Raw genomic sequence first — 24,440 nt, 5'->3', positions numbered from 1 at the left:
GATTCATGGGACTGTTGAGTCTACTGTTTTTAGTTACTAGATAAACAGTATATTTGATAGTATATATGATATTATGAGGGCTGTGGATTTTCCTGAATCTATAATGGAAGATTCTGAAGAGATCTATCTCTCGATGATCATTTTTGTACTGTTCCCAGAGCACTCCAGTATCGTATCTTTGTTTATTTCAAATGAAAATAAGTTTTCTTCTTAGAAGACAACACTATAAATATTGCTGGAGTTTGCAGGACAAACATAAGGCCTCACTTCAGAGTGAGTGCATAGTTGAGCAGGATTGCAACCAAAACTCTTAATGTTGATGACACATCCAAAAGCAATGATGAAGGCCTCCAACAATCTCATGATGAAATAAGAACCATCAAGATAGATCTCACATTGTTTCTCATTGTTTCTCAGCAAGATCTCAAACCACTCCCAAGCAACAATAAAATCTGGATGGGAATTCTGACAGATTTTGTAATTTTGATCTATGGTTCTGTTATAGCCTCGTCAAATATTTTGTCATGAAAAAATTCATCTGCAAAAGATATCCTGACACTTAGTAGCACACGGAACTATGGAAGCATTCTCTTTAAAATAGTTTACATTATATTTCTTACTTTTCCAGTAAAAAAACTAATAAATAAGAAATTTATATTTACGAGGCGGTAATGATGTACCCAGATTACTGATGCGTGGGCAGCAGAACTATCAATCTAGACACGAAGATAGTTTAAATCCCGAAAACACTACAACCATTTAACTGATATTATTAACTTGTTATTTCATCAGGCACATTGCGAATGTTTGATGATCGCAAATTTTACTTAAAAAGGTAATGATCAAGATATAGCATAATCACCTCAAAAAATAAAATGCAATAATTTAAAAAATATGATTGTCTTAGAGTCAAAATATTCAGTATAAAGATCTTACTGTAGCATATTAGATCCAATAAAAGATCTACAAAATATTCCCTGATAGATATAGAGAGAAAATGTCACACTGCGAGTCATGCATAAACACTAACCAAGAAGACATCCATGTCCAATGCAATAATAAAAAAAATATGATTGTTTTAAAGTCAAAATACTCGATACACAAATCTTACTGTAACAAATTAGATCCAACAACAGATCTACAAAATATTCATGGATGGATACAGAAAAGAATATGCCACACCGTGAGTCATGCATGAACACTAATTAAGAGGACATCCATGTCAGTGTTTTGAGTATTATCTATGATTCTCACCCTTACAGTGAACCACTAAGAAGCATTTATAGGGAATCATCTCGAGAGACCTGTACTTGGACTTCTACAGGAATCTTAACCTCATTAAGATATATCCCGCTAACATACAAATTTCACATCAGAATATAAGCAAACCATACAACATACACTTCCACTTGAATATCATCCCCATCTTTCTGTTCGTGTGTTTTCAATTTGAAAAATATACGACTCATCAGTCGTCTATTTTCCGTTTCTGTTTGGCCAGAACAATGATCAATCCTATCTACTTTTTCCATCCTGCTCATTGTCCCTCTCACTCTCTTCCCCTCCCTGAAAGGACACCTCATGTTTATAAGATCCCTATAGGCAAAGTCTCTTCCTTGGCTTATTGTGGGCTGACTTCGGCATATCAATTCAGTTGTTCCTAAAGGCGCACAGAGCAAACCCCAGAAGGCTGAAAAAGCCCAAGACATCCTTCACGTCAATAACTTGTGTCACTATCCCTTATGTTTTGTTTGCAACTGGTGTTATTCTAGGCAAAGGGAGGGAAATAGCTTTTAAAATGCAGCATTGCAAAGACAAAATATTGACAGCCAATTTAAACATTTAATTTGACTGGAGGCCGATCAAAAAAGTTACCTGCCTGCTGTAATCAAGTGCTTGTATAATATTTAATTACTCTGTTGTGGCATATAGGAACATCTACCTGCACCATATTGCTTGCTCTGCAATCTAGCAAATAGCCACATACCACCCAAGGTATTTGAAGAGACCCGGAATGCTGTGCACTAAATATTTGCCCTATTTCTGTTTCCGCTTGAAAGCTTATTCTGAATACCAGATGGCCTTGGGTGTATAGCAACGGAGTTCATCACTACACGACACATCTTGCAACACCATCATACCATCCCAAGTTCCTCTATCATCTATTTCCACGAGACAGATGTCCTAACTACTTTTGTATCCATCCAAATCAGCATTTGTCACAAATACAATTGAATCATCATAACTAAAAATTCTCTCTCTGCCATCGGGTGTAACCAGCTTCTGAGATATGGCCAGTGACACAGGGCAATTAAATGTCCTAGATGACCCAGTAGAAGCAACAATCTTGTTAATATCCTTGTGCCTCTGCTTAGTGTACTCCTGCACTGCCTGTAGAAAGAAAGCCACAGGCTCACATCTTCACTTGGTCGGGCAATGTTCAAACATACAGTAATGAGTATATAAAAATCTTTACATACCTGCCACTGGGAAGCTGCTAGTAGAACCCTTGGTCTTTTTGACCTTACATATGCATATGCGTCAACTGGACTCATTCCTTTGTGTTCAACCTGACCATCAGATTCGGGTATCTTATTATTTGATGGAAATAACCATAATGTTTCTCTAGTATCTAAGGTGATCACCATGATGAAAATTTACTTTGGTGACAGATCCATCACAAAAAAAAATTAATCAGAATCACAACGGAAAATAGCATGCCAACTTAGTAAACATTTAGACTTTGGGACCTACTGACAGCAAGAAGCAACCAGAAAGGACCAAGACACAGCTACGCATTACATTCAGAGAAAGAGCAAGCCTTTCAGAAATTATTGTATCAAATGTTGTTTAAAACTTTAACATTCTCCTTGACATACTTGATTTAACATTTAACGGAGCACAAAATCATTGTTAGCAATCCATACAATAGATTTCTACATGTACCATTTTAATTAGATGGAAATAACCATAATGTTTCTCAAATATCTAAGGTCATCACTATGATGAAAATTAACTTTGGTGACAGATTCGTCACAATAAACTTTATCAAAATCACAACAGAAAACAGCATGCCAACTTAGTACACATTTAGACTTTGGGACATGATGACAGCCAGAAGCAACCAGAAAGGAACAGGACACAACTACAGAAAACAAGAGTAACATTACATTTAGAGAAATTGCAAGCCTTTCGGAAATTTTTGTATCAAAGGTTTAACATTCTACTTGACATACTTGAATTAACACTCAACAGAGCTCAAAATCACCCTTAGCGATCCATATAATAGATTTCTACAAGTACCATTTTAATTAGATAACAGAAGTTACAAATTTTGTATATCAATAACCGTTCTTTTAGCCATAAAACTGGCTTCCGATGGCCTCACACAAAGTACATACATAGAGATCTTACAACAGGCTTCAGTTTCTTATAGTTACAAATGAAACATTTGATTTATCTAACAGCTCTGGAGGTAAAAGCCTTCGTGAAACAATATTATAGGAGAAAACTGTCAACAGGACACAGGAACAAATTTCCAGTATAGTTGGGCATGGTCAAATTTCAGGGGGCAGTATCAGGGATGGCAGTAGATGGATTTCAGGGGGCAGTATTAGGGTGAGTGGTTCACCTTCCCCTATAGGTGTGTTGTGTACAAGTTGAGTGGTTCACCTTCCCTTGTGATACCCCATGATGGTTGACATGTGTGTAGGGTGAGTGGTTCACCTTCTCCTACGATTGATGACACGTGTATATGCATAGGATGAATGGTTCACCTTCTCCTATGGCGATCGATACCAAGTTCTTCTTCAGTCCAGACACATATTTCACATCTGTCAAGGTGATAGAAGCTCCATGCTCCCTCTAAAAAGCAATCGCACCTTCACCTGAAACACGATACCTTTCATCAATACCCATCTCTATGCGCATTTGGAGGTCTTTCTCCTCCAAGGTACTAAACAAACTCTTATCATCGGTCATGTGGAATGAGGCTCCATTGTCAAGAAACCAACCACAACCCATCATCAATGACACCATGCATGTGATGAGGGTAAAATCCAATTCGAACTGAGAGGCCAATGCTCCACCTTCAGTTCCTTCCAAGGATCCCTTCTTGGATTTCTTCAATGGACATTTAGTTGCATAATGGCCCACCTCATGACAATTAAAGCATCTCACTTTAGATTTGTCAATCTTCTTCCCACAATGGGAAGAACTTGACTTGGAATGAGAATCCTTCTCCTTCCCTTTCCTTGCCTTACTCGCTAAGGCGAAATTTTCTTCATCCTCCTTGGATGAAGAACCATCTCTAATGCTCCCCCTGATCTCCTCCTGCATCAAATCCAACCACAGTCGTTCCCAATGTGGCAGTTTCTCTCTTCCATTAACTATGTCCTGGTAGCTATGCCATCTCTTAGGAAGACCGAGGAGAGCAAGACTCACCATTGCTCTAATACCTTGTAGAACTTTTTCTACAAAACCTTGCTCTAATACCATGTAGAAAATTCTCTATGGATCAGCTACCTCTGATACCATGTACAAATTCTTACTGTAAATCCCCTGATAATGCAATATACTAAAGCAAAATACTTGATCTACTTCTACTATCAAACTTTGCGGAAGCTTAATCAATTTGAGCAAGATCAATCGAACACGTATAACAGAGAAGAAGAAATCATGCACATGAAACACAGAAGAATACTCTGGGGAAAGCCTCAACTAAAAATCCCGCTATCTGTATTATCATACAAGTGGAAATATCTCAGGAGTACACAAAGTTTTAGCTCACAAACTATCCAGCTCTCAGTACAATCCCTCATTGTTGCTCATAGACAGAATAGACAACACATATGTCTTCCTTCAATCCTCCAAGCCTCCTATTTCCTTGCGCAGTTTCTCTTGGGTCCTCCACCTGCAACCTGTGTGATTCTCACCTCACACACAACACTGGCCTTTGAAATAACTACGCAATCCAAAAGGAGATAATTCCTTCTACATGGATGAGTTTCCTTTATAGGAAAAATCCTCCAACTGATAGTACAATGTCCCTGTCTTTAATCTCAGCTGGGTCTCTGTCTGAACTGACATGCATGAGTTATTTATGAGAGAATATTCAGTTATCTGGAGTAAACTAGTTGCATGCATGCATGCATTAACTGACTGAACTCACAATTAGTTCCTCAAACTATTTGGAACTAATTTAACTTGACTTAACTCAGTTAACTGAGCTAACTAATTACAACTCAAATACAACTCACCCTTATCTCCTTAATTAAGGGATAACTTCCTCAATCAAAGGGATAAATGTTGCATGTCTTCACAAAGACTTCATGTTTGATTTTCACCAACTAATTAACTCAAGATGAATTAATTAATTATTTTTCAAACAGCTAATGAGACTAAATTCGAATTTTAATTCTCAATTTTGATTAAAGGACAAATCAGAATTTGAATATATCCTGAAATGCTATTTATAGCAATGCTATTTTTAGCATTTCTATTTTTTGTTATTTCCAACAGAGTTGGAGTATATCCTGAAATGCTATTTATAGCAATGCTATTTTTAGAATTTCTACTTTTAGCATTTCTTGTTGCTATTTTCAATAGTAGTTTGGTTTCAATATGGATTGCACTCGGTGTTATTTCGGTTATATGCAGCCTCACATGCTATATAAATGAGAACTTTTGCTTATTTGTGTATAAATGGTTTGGATTCATATTGATGCCCATGAATATATATGGTTTTCTTTAAGATTTGAATATTTATGTGTTTTTGGTGCAATAGTTTTTTGGTTCTGGTTCTTTTACCGATTTCTTTATGGTTCTAGCCGATTATCGACCTAGGGGGTCTACCGATTCTGATAACTATGCTTTGGACAGCTCATCTAATGGAGATGATGATTGCATTGAATTGCTCTTTTCAGAGGACCAAAATCAACCTAAAGATCATCAAATTTGGACAAGCAGAAATGTGTTTTTGAATTTGTGCCCACACATGTGTAAATTGTCAAGGTCAGCCACATCATCATGTAGGCCCATAAAGTCCAATCCATTAACGATTTGTATAAATATAAGAGGCCTCCATCCTCATTTGGCACCTCACTCACTCACACATTCTTCTCTCTCATCATTTGATTGGTTCGTACAACTTATTAGGCATTTCTTTTCCTCACATGTGGCAGCAGAAGGACAAATTGCAAGACGAATTACAAGGCCAAAATTTCAGAGATTGTTGCAGGCTTGACCAGCATTAACCAGGGGTAGTTTGACCTCCTTTGACTATGGTTTTTGTGTTTGAATTTCGTTTTTTGCAGGCCGCATTTACGAGCAAAGGAACTGTGGCATTTTGTTGACTTTGACCGTAGACATTAGAAGGTTGATTGAGGGACCAAACCACAAAGTTTTGACCATTCTTTTCAAGATTATTTTGGGTTGACTTTGACCACCTTATCAGGCCAAGTTTGCCTAGGTATGACCGAGCTTCTTTGAGGATATTTCGTTGTTGCTTTGACCAGTGTTGACTTTCTGGTTAGGGTTGTTGACTACTGCACAATGTTTCAAGTTTGAAAGGGCTACTTTAATCATCATTTGGAAAGTCAATTTTGACTTTATTGTACTCTCTCACTTTGTGGAACATTTGCTATAATAATAAGAAGAATTGATCAAAGAGTTTTCCCCATCTTAGGGTTTTTCCCTAGCATCCGCCAAATCTAGTGTCCCCTTGTCTTCTGCTTTTATTGTTCATGTTCTATCTACAGTTACTATCAATGTGATTTATGGCTAATGTGATTGCTATTGGAAAACTAAATTGGAAATTTTAATTGGGCTATTAAAGGAACATTGAAGTAATTGTGCTAAGCATAGTACATACCATTGTTAACTAAAATTAACAACCAACCCCACAACCATACTTGATGGCTTCAATTATCCTAGTCAATGTTCATGAGGCAATGCTTCCTAGTAACCATAACTTTGACATTTTAGCTATGTGAAATACACTCAAGACTAGATCTATATTCTCCATAGCCCAAGAAGGCAACATTCCATTATGACTGTCGAGCTTCCACTTATATTTGTTTGCTAAGTTACCCCCGCCCCCCCCCAAGGGGGATGTAATCAGAGGTACAAATCTGTGACCGAAAGTGCACACCAAGGCAACTCAACAAAAGTGCAATTTTAACACATGCAAGTCATTGCAATGGATACTAGATAGTGCCACTAACATATAATGTCCATAAGACAACATTGTATTATCACTCTAAAATGTGCCAAGATAAACACAATTTAGATTCCACAGTAATGGTCACGGCAACCAATAACATTATTTGAAGAGACAGATAAAGAAGGCAATGATCCATTATGATTGTCGAGCTTCCACTTATAATTGTTTGCTAAGTTGTCCATCAAATGTACAAATATGTGACCAAAAGTGCACACCAAGGCAACTCAACAAAAGTGCAATTTTAACACATGCAGGTCATTGCAATGGATACTAGATAGCACCACATACATATAATGTCCATAACACAACATTGTATTATCACTCTAAAATGTGCCAAAATAAACAACAATTTAGATTCCACAGTAATGGTCACAGCAACCAAAACAACTTGCACTCAAACAATGTTCTAGGTTGTTAGGTCCCTATAATACTAGTTTAGCCCTCATATTGTTATTGTTGTGCGCCGTAGAAGTTCACTATTGTTATCCTTGTACCCTTACATTATTATTCTTATGTAGGCCCTAATTATATTCTGACCCTTTAGACTCCTAATTATACCAAGGAGGTATTGTCATCTGAATCATCCAAAGATTGTTCATTTATGTGATGTAAAGGGAGGTTGTCCACTCGAAGTGGCTTATCATCTAGTCGTTGTTCTATCTTTTCTTACGTTTTTGTGTTATTTTTATCTGGTTACATAACATTTGGTATCAAAGCTCTTGGTTCTAGATTTTGCTCCTTCAAACGAGTCATCATGGCATTTTCAATATAACTTTTTTCCTATGAAGCTTCAGATTGTGAAAATGTTACCATGTGGAGACATTTTTTATGAATATCTGGTTACAATTTCAGACGTTGGTTCGCTATATATTTGGAGACATGGTCCAAGGAATTTAGGGTTTCTGTATACTCCAGAATCCAGTCTCAAATAAGTGTCCCAAGGAAAATCGTAATAACTTTCTCTTGATCATTGGATTTGAATTCCGGAAAAAGTTATTGAAAGTGCACAAACTATAGTATTTCGAGTACGAGTTTTAGGGTCGAAGATTGAAACAGTGACACATGGCATCCCCTAAAAGTTTGCTCTACTAAACCAGTGCATAATTAAGTCATCTTGGGAGATTTGATATAACTATTCCTTGAAGAATACAATCTCGATCTAACTTGTGGCATTGGAAAGAAGACACATAGAGCTACCTCGGGACGTAATTTTAGACATTGAAAGGTCGAAATCACAGAGATCAAGCAATTTCAAAGTCAATCAGATCGAGAAGCTCAAAATCGAGCTCTTAAAAGATGTGTATTTTTAAATTTGCATAATTTTTGTTTGAAAAATTAGTTTGAAGAGATTCAAAGGGAATAGAAAAGCATAGATATCATTATTTGATTCGAAAATGACTCGCAAAAAAAAATATGATACAACCATTAAGCTTATAGAAAGCTCTACTATGACGCATGAAGAAGAAGAAATGCAACATTATATCAAAATTGCAGGAACAAGTGCAACAATTTTCGCTCTCACAAAGAGCAACCAAAAATAAATTGGAAGCGACGAATGTTAAGATAGATGGTTCCAAAGCAAAAGTTAAAAGGGACATGGAAGGTTTGAAGGAAGGTTTGACAAAGTTGCCGCAATAAATGTTTCCTAGTGGTGACAAGAGGAATGTGAATCATGATTTTAAAGACTCTAACTTTGGGTTGAAGACCAACCACATTCCAAAGATCGATACAAGGAAGTTTGATAGCAAGGATCTGGTAATATGGTTACTGTTGATTTTTAATGTACCTTGGATAAGTGGTTTCCCATGGGTTAGTCTCTACCTAGGGAAAAGTGTCCAAAATAATTATTTTCCTAAGTGTGACTTTATAAAGTGAAAGTGACTTTATAAGTGGTAAAGTCAATGTTAAATTATAAAATGAAAAGTGACTTTAGACATAAAGTACAATGTGGGTACTTTATTTAATGGGTGAGTTAAAAAATAGAAAGTGAGAATTAAATGCACATTTATTCTCATCCATCAAAATGAATCTGAGCCATTAGATCTTAGGGTTGCCCAAAAGTCATTTAGGGAAACAAAAGAGGGAAAAGAAAAGAGAGATTGCATTCATTCTTCACGAGCAAATTGGAGAAAGGAGGTTGAGAGCTGGAGAAATGTTCTGAAGGAGAAATTTGTTGCAGCAAGTTGAAGGAGTTATTTCTGAGCAAAGCTAAGCATGGAAATCAAGGTTTATAAGACAGCATGTTAATTTTATGTATGTTCTATGCTCAAAGCAATTTATTTTAATTTTCACAGTTAGCTCAATATCTTTTCTTGATTAGCAATCACATCAGCATAATAGAAAATTGCAGATAGAACATAAACATAAATCGCAGAAGACAAGCCAAGGAAAGAAGACACAAGGTGTGGCACTAGCCAAAGACAAACCCCAATGTCGGGAAACCCTTGATCAATTCTTCTTATATGTTCTTCAATAGTTCAGCAGAGAGAGAGAGAGATAGTACATGTACAACAGAAGTCAACACATTGACTTATCTAAATAAGAGCATAGATAATCTCTAAGAAGATGATACATGAGGTAGTTGAACTGAGTTGAAGACATGTTGCTTCAATTGATTCTCCAAGGTGACTCCATCACCATGCTACACCTATCATTGTGTTGCACCTCATCATCATGCTGCACCTCACTGTGTTGTACCATGTTGCACCCATCATCACTATGTTGCATCTCATCAGACTATACCCATCACTGTATTGTTGCATGATGTTGAGCTCTTCATTGCACTATGTTGCACCCAAATGCATACTACAATACCTCATCATCCTGTTGTTGCAGTACCTCATCATCCTACTGTTGCTATACCTTCTAGCTGCTGCAATACATTCTTATTACTGCTATATGCCCATCATTACCATGCTATCTCATTGTTGCACCATATTGCACCATGTTGCCTTCATCATGCTGCCACCTATCACATCATTATGCTAATGTACATATTGTGCAATCACATCAGCATAATAGTAAATTGCAGATAGAACACAAACATAAATCGCAGAAGACAAGCCAAGACAAGAGGACACAAGATGTGGCGGTAGCCAGAGACAAACCCCAATGTGGGGAAACCCTTGATCAATTCTTCTTATATGTTCTTCAATAGTTCAGCGGAGAGAGAGAGAGAGAGATGGTACATATACAATAGAAGTCAACACTTTGACTTATCTAAATAAGAGCATAGATAGTCTCTAAGAAGATGATACATGAGGTAGTTGAACTCAGTTGAAGACGTGCTGCTTCAATTGATTCTCCAAGGTGACTCTATCACCATGCTGCACCTATCATTGTGCTACACCTCATCATCACGTTGCACCTCACTTTGTTGCACCATGCTGCACCTATCATTGTGCTGCACCTCATCATCACGTTGCACCTCACTTTGTTGCACCATGCTGCACCCATCATCACTATGTTGCATCTCATCAGATTGTACCCATCATTGTACTGTTGCGTGATTGTACCCATCATTTCTTCATTGCACTATGTTGCACCCAAATGCATGTTGCAATACTTCATCATCCTATTGCTGCAGTACCTCATCACCCTACTGCTACTATACCTTCTAGCTGTTTCAATCCATTCTTATTGCTGCTATATGCCCATCATTACCATGCTATCCCAATGTTGCACCATATTGCACCATGTTGCGTTCATCATGATGCCACCTATCACATCATTATGCTAATGTACATATTGTGCACAGACCTGCCCCAAGCCTATCCACGTTGTCTCTTGTTCTTAGGTGATAAGGCCTACTGCCTATCACAGTACAGTTGTCATCTACAGCTCACTCCAAAACCCCTTGATTGCAGTCCAAACAATCTTGATTGGGCTTGGCCTCAACAGCCCTACACACAGCTCCTTGATCCTTGAGACAGCCCTATTCAGGACCTGTTTGCACCCTCAAACAGCCCTCAAACTAATCCGCACTTCCACAGCAACTTGGCCTCTGATCTAAGCTCTCCATGTTGTCCTGAAGTGACATTACCTTGTTGTCTCTTCTTGCTGCGGCTAGGGCATCCTGTCATCATCTTTGTGGTTGTGTTTAGCTATGTATAGACTGCGGCTAAGTCTCCTTTTTGTTGCGTCTAAGGGTTGTCCTAAACCCTTCCAAAATAGAGTAGGATGACTGCGTTTAGGCCTTACCTTGCTGTGTATAGATGATCCTCTAAACAACTCCCTTCTTGTTGCGGCTAAGTAGCCTTTGTTGGCTGTTGTTAGTGAATCCTTTAGATAGCGAGTTAGGGCAGGTTAATAGCGAGTTAGGGCAGGCTAGGGCAGCGTATAGGAGCAGGTTAGGGCAGCGTGTATAGGCCTTAGTTCTCCCTGCTTGGACTGCAGCTTGGCATCCTTTAGACAACGTGTATGGGAGCCTCTTTACTGTGGTTAGGGTATCCCTTTAGGCAGTGTATTAGGGCAAGTTTGGGCAGCATATAGGAGCAGGGATCTCCTCTCTTGGACTGTGACTAAACCACCCTCTTTAGGACTACGGCTAGGGCAGTATTGAACCCCTTTATGACTGCGGCCAAACTGTGGCTAGGGCTCCTTGTTTAGTCTCCTTTCCTCCTACGTCTAGGGCTTCCTCCTCATAGACTTCTCTTCCACTAAAACCCAAAAACAAGTGGAGAGAAATCAAGAGTGAAGTGCGTGTTCAAATGACTATCAAGTCACCTCCTTTTATACTAAAAGGTTGAGCACATATGGGGGTTATTTGGTTGTTTGGCTGACCTTGACGAATTGTCCCATAACACAAATAAATTCATATCTCCATGAATTATTATCGAAATTGGATGATCTTTAGACCAATCCTACACCTCTCGATGAGAGGGATCCAAGAAAAATATCAGCTGCCATAAATAAGATGAACCACATGGATTTTGGCCCTAGTTGCCAATTTTAACACAACAGAAGGTTCAGTGTGAACATCATTGAATGTTGTGAGCTGCACGTCGTTCGAGAGAAGTTTTTGAAAAAAATCCATACGGATAGTCTGTACAGTCGTATATGTACACTACATATTTTCAGCTTCAAGTGGGCACAAAAATCGAGGAAACGTGAGCATGGTTTTCAAGGAGTTTTTGAAGAGATATGTTGTATTTTGCTGTCTTTTTTTGTCTGCAAATGTATTTTTCCTAAACTTGAAAGATAAAGAAATTTGAAGAGCTCTCTAACAGGTTTTTCCCAAACAAGATTGAAGGGGTTTTGCCTAGGTCTAAGTTGACCAAAAATCTGTGTATTTTTATGTGTGTTGTGGGTCTGGTTACGTCCATATTCATTTTCAACATGTGTTGATAGTCCCATGAGTTTAATCTGGAAATTTCATTTCCAAAATTCCATATGTTGACTGTATGTTTATGGGAAAGAGCATTTAACTGAATGGGAGTGATAAGGTGAAATTAAAACTGGGTTGGGATTGTTGCAAAAATTTTTTAGTCATCAAATTTCAACATGGTATCAGAGCTACAGGCTGAAAAGTGTAGTTTGAACAGCGGACAGTAGTTTGGGACAGCAAATAGTGGTTTGGACAACAAACTGAATTTTTGGACAGCAAACTGATATTTTGGGATAGGCAGGTGTAATTTCACACACACTAAACTTTTGGGACAGCAAGTTGTACTCAAAGGTTCATTTCTCCATTCTCTTGGTTTTGTAAATTTTGGACAACAATCATGGCCATGTTCTTAAGGATAGAGGACAGACTGGATGGGATATCCAACTATGTCGTTTGGAAGGACAGAATTCAAACAGTGTTTAAGGAGGCAGTGGTTTGGGGCATAGTGCGGCAAGTGGTTGTACCTACTACTGCTGCAGATGAACTTGCTGAATTCACAAAAAATAATGCAAAGGAAAAAAGGATTTTGATGGACAGTCTGAAGGATCATGTGGTTCCTCAGGTAAGAGGAAACACATATGCATATCAGATGTGGACATAGCTAACAACTCTCTATCAAAGTACCAATGAGAACAGGAAGATGGTACTCAAGGAACAATTGAAAAACATCATCATGACAAAGGTTGAAAGTGTAGTTCAATATCTTGGCAGGGTCAAACAAGGACGTGATGATTTGACTGCTATTGGTGAGACAGTTGCACCCACAGAGTTAGTCAAGATAGTTGTAGCGAGACTTCCTAAGTCTTGGGAGGTCTTTAGAGATGTTGTTACCTCTAGGGAGAATCTTCCCAATTGGGACAGATTATGGGATGATTGTGTGCAGCGTGAGTTACGAAAGACTAGCAGTGGTAGGGTGAAGATCGCAGATGAGGAGGATGTAGCCTTGAGAGCCAGGGCGAAGAACATAGGGAAGGCCAAGAAAAGGACCTCATCAGATGGGGCTAAGGGAAAGGAGAAGAAGAAGAAGAAAGATATGGATATGTCCAAAGTCAAATGTTGGGCATGTCAGAAGATGGGACACTATGTTGCTACGTGTCCTGAGAGGAAGAACAACGGGAAGAGGGGTAGTGCAGCTTTAGCAAAAGTGAAGCAGTTTGAAGCAGTTTGCTTCACAGTTTGACCAAGACTTTGCATTTATTACTTCTACATCTAGTAGGAGTACATCATCCGATGTCTGGTACATAGACAGTGGGGCTTCCCGCCATATGACAGGTGCACGAGAGTTCTTTTCAGAACTTACAGAGAGGGCACTTGATATTGAGATTGTCCTAGGAGATGACTGCACTATGAGAGTTGTTGGTGTGGGGATCGTGACCTTTGAAAGGGATTCTTTGCCTCCTTTGAAGGTCATGGATGTTTTGTATGTTCCGAGGATGAAGAAGAACTTGATTTCAGTGTCTGCTATGGAGAAGGGGTTTGACGTCACTTTCTCAGGAGGGCAAGTATTGATTGGAGTCCGCTCTGGGAAACTATACAGATTCAGTTTTCAGTCGGCAGTAGCATCGGTGAGTAGCACATCTGGTAGCACTCACACTAGTACCACCAGCAGTAGAGACTTGTGCGAGTTATGGCACTGGAGGATGGCGCGTATGCATCATGGAACTTTGAAAGTACTAAGGGAGATCACTACTGGGGTTCCTGATTTCAGTTTCGAGCATTATGAGGTCTGTAGAGGGTGTGCTTTGGGCAAGCACACCAAGTTACTGTTCCCAGCGAGCGAAAGCACATCTACAGGTATACTAGACTTGATTCATACTAATGTATTTGGTCAACACTAGACCAGATACATGTTTGGTGTCTTTTGGTGTTCTGTCTAAGGAACTTACCCTGTAAATTCCTACATGGTATCGGAGCTATTTGAGGGCTGCATCCGTTGGTGATCCAAGTCAGAAGCTGGTACAACTGCATCCAACTTTGGTTTCCTAGATCTACTATTTCTGACTGCTTTCGAGCCGAGAGGACTGCTCTAGTGTTTTAGGAGCATCTGTTCCAGTGAGGAACCCTTTCGCGTAAAAGGTTTCTACTAGCCCAGACTACGTCATTTTTAAGATCTGGAGGTATACAATCTTTATTTGCAGTTTTAGTTATTTATCTCTCTGTTTATTTCGGTTTATTTATCTCTTTTGTTTTTTATTACCAGATCTATACCTTTCATTTTTGCATATGCTCTTTGCCCTATGACTCTGTCATCGTAGGGCAAATCAGAAACAGAAATGAAGGATTTTTCTCATGTGTATGCTCTTTTCCACCGCGCCTTAGTGTGATCTGGGAAAATCAAAAACATTGAGGAAAATATTTAGGTTCTGGCCAAAGCTAACTTCAAGCCATAAGGAATGGTTTTTTTGGTACGTCCGTGTTGGGTTGTGTGGTTTTTTGTTTTATAGGAAAAAATAAGTTTTTCAAGTAAACACGCACCCAAAAGCTTCAGTGACCTAAAAAAAAACCCTCTCTCTTTTCCAAAAATTACTAACCTTTTAAACTAGCACACTTGGTCCAAAGTTACTTTAAGAGAATAGAGGCCTTGAGTTCAACTCTTTCTTTTTGTCGAGTCACTTTTTCAAAAAGCACATGTAACTTATGTTTTAAAGTTACTTTATGTAAAAGTGTTCTCACCCATTATAAAAGTGAGTCACTTATAATTCTAAAGTCTCTTTATCTTTTATTTAAGTTACAATTTAGTGGGTAGCTCATAAAGTACCATTGTAAAAGTGACTTTTCACTTATTTATAAAAGTGGGTCACATAAATTTTTTTAAGTGAACTAATTAGATTAAGCTTGGAAGAGCGGGGGGATTTTTTAAAATACAACATTATCATTCATTTCCGCACATTCACGCACCTCGTCGGCATCTTCAACAATTTTTCTTCAAAAAGCCATATAACTTCTTCATCCAGAAGCCGTTTTTTTAATCAGCCTAATTTTTCGAGATCTTTCCATTGGAACACTTGGTTTCAGAATCTACAACTTCAGTTTCTGTTAAAATGGAAAGTCCACGCCAAGTTATTCTTGACAATACCAACTACTTCCAATGGTGGTCTTACATTGTGGATTTACTTAGAGGCAAAGGTCTTTACAGAATAGCCTCAGGCCAAGAAACTAAACCTAAAGATAAAGATAAGGCAGTCAAATGGGAAAATAGGCAAGATCAAACATGTGGGTTGATATGGATGTCTATTTCTCCGGACCCTAGATTCCATATCGCAGAACTTGATACCCCTAATGAAGCAATGAAACAACTCACTAAATTTTTTGGAATTAAAAATGAAATTAGAGCCCATCAACTCGAAAATGAGTTGTTTACGTTGGACCCCAATAATTTTTCTTCCATTGAAGATTTTTTGTCCAAGTTCAAGACCCTTAGACTTCTCTGGGAAGGTGTTAAGGTTAAGAAAGAAGATGGTAGCTTTATCTATTCCATTCTTACTAAGTTGGGACCAACCTACTCTGTGTTTGTTTCCACTTTCCATTCTACTAGAGAAGCCTTTATTTCTCAAGGACAAGACTATAAGTCCCCCTCTTTTGACTCCTTTTGTGATTTTTTAATAAGATAACAAGAAAAACTCTTACATCTTGGTCTTCTTAATCTTGGAAACTCTTCTAAGAAAGCCTTAACTGCCCATCATCAACCAAATTCAAAGAATTCTAAGAAGAAGTATCCTAAAAAGAATGGTCCTAAACCAAACAAGGGTCCTAAGCAATTTCAATCTCAAAATGAGAAATCATTTCAACAAAATGATAAGGCAAATAAAAGCAAAGGGAAGAAGACTGATAGACATTGCAACTTTTGTAATCGAGATGGCCACTTCGAATCCAAATGCCTTAAGAAGATGGAAGCCTTGGAAGCAGCAATGAAGAAGCATAACATCCATTCAGAGCACTCTTCAACTTCAACTTCATCTTCAGGAATAACACTTTCTGCATGTGGTTGTCAAGCATCTCGATCTAGTTATGCACTAAATGTATCTTCTTCTTCTCATTCTCATGAGTGGATAATTGATTTTGGACCTTCTTATCACATGGCCAAAAACAAAGCCATGTTTTCTTCTTTAAATGATTGTAACACCAAATATATATGTTGGTGATGATACATCTCTTAGTGTTGTAGGGACTGGAACTATTCATCTAGACAATGGTCAATTTAATGATGTACTATGTGTTCCAACCTTATCTTGCAACCTTCTATCTGTATATCAGATAACTCATTCAGGTGAAGGTAAAATCGTTTAATTTTCACCTCACGATGTTGTAATTAAGGACCTAAGAGATCCTAAACAGATTTTAGCTACTGGAATTGTTGATGATTCTACAAGGTTGCATAAGTTTAACAACTTTGGGTCATCCACACTTCCCTCGGTATTTGTTGCTCATAATGATGAAGTGAGCAAACTTTGGCATGAACGATTTGGTCACTTAAACTATCGCTCCCTTCAAAATCTATGTAAAGAAAATATGGTGACAGGGCTTCCTATGGTATCTTAAAAAGACTTAAACTATCACTCACTTCAAAATCTATGTAAAGAAAATATGGTGACAGGTCTTCCTATGGTATCTTACAAAGATGGTGTTGTCGGATGTGTACTCGGAAAACATCATCGAGATAGTTTTGAAAAACATGCCTCTTGGCACGCCTCAAACCCTTTACAGCTTGTGCATAGTGATTTATGTGGTCCACTTCCAGTTGTTACATTCTCTGGCTACAAGTATTTCTTAACTTTCATTGATGATTTCTCCAGACGCACTTGGGTATACTTCTTAAAACTCAAGAGTGAAGTATTTAACATGTTCTTGGCCTTTAAGGCCTTTGTTGAGAAACAATCTGGACATCAAATTCTGAAGCTAAGATCTAATAATGGCGAAGAATATGTTAACAACAAATTCATCAACTTTTGCACTGAGCATGGAATTCAAATGCAACATATTGTTCCATATACTCCACAACAAAATGGTGCAGCGGAAAGGAAGAATCGCACCTTAAAGAAAATGGCTAATTCTATGCTTCAATCTAAAGGACTTGGTCTTAATTTTTGGGCAGAAACAATTAACTGTGCTAATTACATAGTAAATCGCACTTCTACTAAGGTTTTAAAGAATATCACTCCAAAAGAAGCATGGAGCTCAATTAAACCAGATGTAAGTCACTTTCGTGTTTTTGGAAGTGAAGCATGGGTCCATATTCCTGATGAGAAACATAAAGCCTTAGAACCTCAGAGTGAAAAATGTATTTTTGTTGGATATTCTCAAGATGTCAAAGGATATAGACTTATTCCACTTAAGTCCAAAAATGTTATCATCAGAAGAGATGTAAAGTTTGCTGAAAATATATCGGCCTATGACCCTAGTTCGGCAAATGTGCCACCTCTCTTTGTCCCTTCTACTTCTGAAAATATTTCTTCTTCAGATGATGACAACGAGGATGACAATCCTCCCCCACCTTCTCAAGATCCTCTGTTAGCTCCGCAGCTTCCAAAATGGGTTTGTCCTACTAGAGATGCAGCAGGTGCTCTTGCAGATGATCCTACAGATCAGCGACGTACACGTTCTCAGTTCGATAGAGCCTCCTCTTTACTGGCTCAAGCTTCAACGAATTATGATCCTGACACCCTTGCAGAAGCTTCAGGCCATCCAAATTGGGACATAGCCATGAACGAAGAATATCGTTCATTATTGGCAAATGATACGTGGGATCTTGTTCCTCTTCCAAAGGGATGAAAACTTGTTAGATGCAAATGGGTTTACAGAACCAAGTATGGACCAGATGGAAAAGTTGATAAACATAAAGCTCGTCTTGTTGCTAAGGGTTTTTCACAAGTTGAGGGCATTGACTATATTGAAACCTTCTCCCCTATTGACAAAATGAACTCTATCCGCCTTGTTCTTTCCCTTGTTGCCTCTTTCAAATGGGAAGTCCATCAGATGGATGTTAAATCTGCCTTTTTGCATGGGGACTTGCATGAAGAAATCTATATGGAACAACCTCCTAGCTTTATACAAACAGACTCCAGTCTTGTATGTCGGCTTAAGAAATCCCTTTATGGTCTCAAGCAAGCCCTTGGGGCTTGGTATGCCTAAATGGATAGCTTTCTTTTAGATACTAGCATTTCTAGGTGTCATTCTGACAATACTGTCTACACCAAGAAAGTGGGTAAGTCCCTTATTGTTCTTGTTCTTTATGTTGATGATCTTATCCTTACTGGTAGTGATCCCAACCTTATAAACCATGTGAAGTCTAGCCTTAAAAATCCAAGGAAGGTATTACCCTTTCCCAGTCCGAGTATGCCTGTGATCTTCTCCACCACTTTCACATGGACGACTGTAAGCCAGCCCCCTCTCCCTTTCAGTCTGGAGCCAAACTTTCAGTCACTTGTACTTCCTCTGAAGTTGATGCTACCTTATACCGTTAGCTTGTAGGAAAACTTTTGTATCTGACCCATACTCGTCGTGACCTTTGTTGTTGGCCTTATTGCTCGGTTTACGCAAAACCCACATGAAAGTCATTAGAAAGCAGCTACAAGAATACTTCGTTATGTTTGAGGTACAATTCAGTTTGGGATTCATTACAGTGCAGAAGCATTTCCTCTATTGGTTGGTTTCACAGATTCCAATTGGGCTGGTGACCCTGATGATCGGAAGTCTACTGCAGGTTATGTCTCCACTCTTGGTTCTGGACCTATTACATGGACTTGCAAGAAACAAAGTGCCATTTCTATTTCTTCAACAGAAGCAGAGTATCGTGGCACCGTAGAAGCTAGTAAGGAAGCCTTGTGGCTTTGTCAGACCCTGTCAGAGTTTGGCTTTCAGCAACAACATCCGACTACACTTTGGTGTGATAATCAAAGTGCCATTCAACCATGCAAAGATCCAGTCCAACATCAGCGCAGCAAACACATTGAACTACACATGCACTTCATCAGAAAGCTCATTCATGACCATGTTCTTGGAGTGCAATATTGTTCAACCAATGATCAAATTGCAGAAATCTTTACAAAGGCTCTCACAGAGGCGAAGTTTACTAAACTTCGAATTATGGTTGGAGTTCAGGAAGTTGTCACTAAGCGGGCATAGGCTCTAATGCCTCCTTCCTTCTCCTATTGTGTCATATTTGTACATCCTTCAATCCTATCCCATGTTGTTAAGGGGGGATGTTAAGATATTCCGACACATACGAAATAGTTAAGTATAACTTGGTCTAGTGTAGAGTTAGGTAAAGTGTGTTTCTTTACTATGTACATTTGTAACTTACAATCCGACGGTCACGATATGTTCTAGATATGAAGTTATCCGACAGTTCATTCTCTCCTCGGTATTACCGACACTTGATCCATGGCTTAACACCCGATTGGTCCATGATCTCTATTTAAAGAGCATGGAGGGTCATTTGTAGGGTGACTGTTCATGAGAGAAGCTTATGTAAATTTTCTTTCTTTTATTAATAAATTGCCTGAAGTGGCTGCATTGGCTCAGGTCGTGGACTGTTTCCCTCTTTGAGGGTTTTAACCACGTCAAGAATATTGGTGTATTGATCTGTGATCTGTTTGTGAGCGATGTCCTTTGGTGTTCTGTCTGAAGAACTTACCCTGTAAATTCCTACAAAATTCCACTTTCAAACCCTTCCTTAGAAAATTTGTGTTAGTACTTTTTGAGGATATACTAATCTACTGCAAGTCTTGGAAAGATCATGATCAACATGTTGACAGGGTGCTCAAACTATTGGAGGAGAAACAATTGTATGCAAAACCCTCCAAATTTTTCTTTGGGGTGCTCGAATTGGAATATTTTGGTGATATTGTTGTTAGTGTCAGTCTTTCCAGCCTTCCTCCAGTGATCAAATATGCTCTTACAAAGTGGTCTAAGAATGTCAAGGTCAAATTTTGTCATTTCAGTGAGTCTTCAAGCAAAATTTGGTCACGAGGCATTAGGTCTAGGGTTTGCTTTCACTCCTTTCAAAATTGCCCAAATGTCAGTGTATTTCACTATTCAACTGAGTGTATCATCATTCAAAGGGTTGTCATTATCATGTCAGGTTCCATTGGGTCATTTTACACCTTGTTCATGCTTCAGTTGTGCCTAGGCAAGGTTCATTTCCCTCTCCTAGGGTTTTGAAGGCAATTTCTCTTGGATGGTCAAACCATTAGAAAAACTGGTATCCAGATGTTCATACACCTTCCCCTATCCTTCATGTACCTTATCAAATGCTTCCCATCACTGAGATCCCCCAAATTCCTCATTTTCGCGCAAACCCTAGTTTCTTACTACAACTTGGCAATTTTCTAGGTTGGGCCTGTGTTTTGCCCTTTTGGACCCCTTCCCCTCACTCGATCTCCGTGATTCCACTTTCCCCTGCTTCCTAACATCCCTCCCTACTTCCAAAAATTTCCCCAAGAATTTAGAAGCCCCTCATCCCCTTCATTTCGCTTCATTTCCACAAAATTCCTAGTTTCACACATCGGGATAAGTTTCATTCAAAAGATGTTTCAGAGCAATCAAAGATGAATTTTGGAAAACTGAGAGAGGTTTTTGTCCACAACATGCCAAAGAAGAAAAACCTCCTTCACTTTTTACACAGGTGTCATGGTTTTAGAGAAATGTCAAAAATATCGTTGCCTCAGGAGAATCGAATGCACCTCTGAAGTGACCTTGGGAAAATCAAGTTTTCTCCTAGCTTGGTTGGCCAAATGACTTTCTTGGTGAGTCAAAGGATAACTAGACAAAAATATCTTTCCAATGAGCTATCATGAGCTCAATTTGGAGTTGAGGAAGGCATTCAAAAGTTGACTGCAACAGCACTCTGCCTTGAGGCAGCCTCATTTGGCACATTTTGACTAGTCTTGGGAGATTTGATTTTTGACAGGGCAAATGAACTCCAAATTGAAAAATTCCAGTTGTGTTGGAAAGTAGACTCAAAGACCTTTCCAACGAGCTATCCTGCGCCCGATTTCGACACCGGGAAGGCCTCCAAAAGCCTCCTGCAAAATGCACTATGTAGCTGGGTGCGCGCTACGCATCAGGTTGGGTGCGCTACGCACCAAGGGCGCGCTACGCATCAGCGCGATTTTTCCTGTGTTAATTTGTTCGTGCGCTACGCACCAGAGGCATGCTACGCATTGGGTTTTTCGCCCAGAAACTTGCCAGCAAGCATTCAAATCCTTTCTTAACTCAAGCAAACTACAGGTAGGCTTCATTTCCATGGCTGGTTTTGGTTTTGCAAGATTAATGTGAAAGAATTATGATAAATATGCCATGAAAATTAAATGTAAAAACCCTAAGTTGCTGTGTGGATTTAAAGGCCTAGTTTGCTAGGGTTTCAAAGTTATATGCTGCCCAAGGTTTTCCCATTTTAGTGCTTCTTGCCCCCCCCCCATATTCTTCTTTCCCCCCCCCCCCCCCCCCCCCCCCCCATATTCACCAGCATTTCCCTTAAAATTCCCCACAAAATCCCAAACCCTACTTCACCCCACACCCTAAAATATCAGAATTTTTATGCCCTTTCCCTTCCCTAAATTCCTTGTTTTATTCTCATTGCCCCTATTTCCCTAATGTTTCCCCTTTCCTAATATTCCCTTGTGCATTTGTGTCGCCTTGGTGACTGGTCACAGCATTGTTAGAGCAAAAAAGCAGTTCACATTCAATTGCACACCACAATTTCATTCAAGGTAGTTTGTATATCAGCAGTTATGTCATCTGGTCACTCATTTGAATATGAGGCAGAGACCGAAAGTGATTCTCCCTTGAGAGAAGAGGAATCCCGGAGGCCTCGAAAAAGTGGCAAACATGTCAGGGAAGAACCAATCAACCTTAGAGAATTGCATGCTTGTCCTCTTGCTATGCAGTGTTTTGAGCATCATGAGACCAGGCCTATTTTCATCACATATCAGAGAGGCACCAGACCTTTGTTCGCAGCAGCAAAGCGAGTATTATCTCCACATCAGGTGGAAAGGGTCTCGCCTTCTGCAGCACAGGTACAGGTACAGGTACAGGACAGAGGCAAGCAACCCATATTTGATGAGGGACCTTCAGGAGATCCGGACACGGATATTATTGATCTTGATATCAGTTCTCCTAGCTCGGAGCTAAAGGAGATCATTCAGCAACAAAGGGCTGAGAATCGCTTGTTGCAACAGAAATTGGAAACGGCCAATTGGACAATCAACTACTTGGAGCAGCGTAACAAGCAGCTAGAAGATGAACACACTCTTGATGAGTTGCGGCGAATCCGAGAAGACCGAAACTTGGCCCGCAAGAGACCCGGTGATTTGACACCTATTGAGCAAGGGTCTATGCTCATCCGGGTGAACACTCATTTAGAGAAATTGTTAGCCAAGGCAAACAGAGACAAAGATATGCTCCGCCATATGAAGAATCATTATTGGGCCCGCATGCATGTTTGCAAAGCGAAAATGAAGATCCTTAAGAGGCGATTGAGCAAGGCATTAAAACGGCGAAAAAGGTCGATCCACTCCAAATTTTGGCCGAAGCCTCCTTGAAGGAGCATGGTACTTGATGATACACCCCCAGCTCAAATCTCAAAAAATTTGGAGAAGTTTTGGTCAATTTTGAAATTTTTGTATTAAAAACAGGTTTTTGCCCTCAACGCGTAGCGCGCCGCGCGCTACCCTGAAGATGGGGAGGTCCAATTCAAGAAAGGTTTGCATTTTTGGATTTGTCATGATGAAATACACCTGCTCAGCCACTGCCAAGACATTTCATCAAGTTTTGGGCCCCCAAAAGGTCAAAAAACATGCAAAAAATGACCTCACTGCCCCTTTTTGGACACACAGGTAGCAGCCTTGGGAGAATGAACTTTTGGAGGGGCAAATGGACACCAAATTGGAAAATTCCACTTGGGTTGGAAAGTAGACATCCAGGGCTTTCCAACAAGCCAACCTGAGCTAAATTTGGATGCCGGGAAGTGCCCCAAAATCAGGTGGAAAGGCGCGCTACGCATCAGGATTTTTTGCACATTTTGCACCTTCCAGCTCAGGAATTCGCCCAGTTTTGACCAGTTTTGACTTGTGATGGGATTTTTCACCCTCCTTGATGTAATTAATGTAATTTTATGTTGACTTGAAACTTATTTACCTATTCTAGAAGATTCATTCATAAAATAGCAAAAAATTAATGAATGAATTGGTTTCCTAGCTTATAGAGGCAAGTTATTTTGATTGCCTAGATTGTAGTGCTTTGTTTAGAATTGGTTGAAACAGCTCCTAGGATGATGAGCTCGAACCCTAAAGGCAAGGAAATGTGTTAGCTTGCCTATATTATGTATCTTCTTAGTCATTTTCATGGTTGGACTCTTTGGGAAGAGGCTTTGAGACTTTATTGTACGTTTTACTTCAGCATTTTGGCAAAGGGAAGACCAGGGATTTGCAGCACTATTTGGAATTCTTATGGCTTTATGTCTTGATGGTGTGCTTCTTTCAGTACTTGTAAGTATGTTATGTGTATCATTTTCCCTCTCTCATCTTCTGCAATTGAACAAATGAAGTGTTAAGGTAGAATCCATAAATTTGCTATGCTCTGCCTTTAAATTTGTTTAATTTTCCATGTTTTCTTCAGTTTAAGGAGAACCCTTGCACTTGCTTGCTCTCCTTAACTCCTCACATGTCTGATCTATTCACCTCATCACTTTAAAAGCATTAAAACAATTGCCTACCTTGCTCCAAGAAGACCTCTGCAGAAACTGTGTCTCATCCCCGCACCCAAAATTGCTTTTTCCTTCGATTCAACAAAAATCCCAAAAAATCACCTTTAAACCTCTGCACTTAATATCTA

General features: G+C 39.2%; 1 protein-coding gene across 1 annotated transcript in view; it reads right to left on the bottom strand.

Moving 5' to 3' along the window:
• Positions 1-1,416: 1,416 nt before the first annotated feature.
• The window catches only part of LOC149200159 (phosphatidylglycerophosphate phosphatase PTPMT2-like), a 141,513-nt gene continuing 118,489 nt past the window's right edge, over positions 1,417-24,440 (bottom strand). Inside the window, exons 6-7 of the mRNA XM_089402623.1 lie at positions 2,481-2,570; positions 1,417-2,391 (exon numbers count right to left, since the gene is read on the bottom strand). Coding sequence (XP_089258749.1) covers positions 2,185-2,391; positions 2,481-2,570 — 297 coding nt within the window. The 3' untranslated portion in view covers positions 1,417-2,184. The remainder of the gene's footprint in view (positions 2,392-2,480; positions 2,571-24,440) is intronic.

Source organism: Pinus tabuliformis, chromosome 2_1 (assembly GCF_031772625.1).
Source record: "Pinus tabuliformis cultivar Carrire ecotype Pingquan chromosome 2_1, CPIR1, whole genome shotgun sequence".
NCBI classification, from domain to species: domain Eukaryota; kingdom Viridiplantae; phylum Streptophyta; class Pinopsida; order Pinales; family Pinaceae; genus Pinus; species Pinus tabuliformis.
This window is presented reverse-complemented; position numbering and strand designations above follow the sequence as displayed.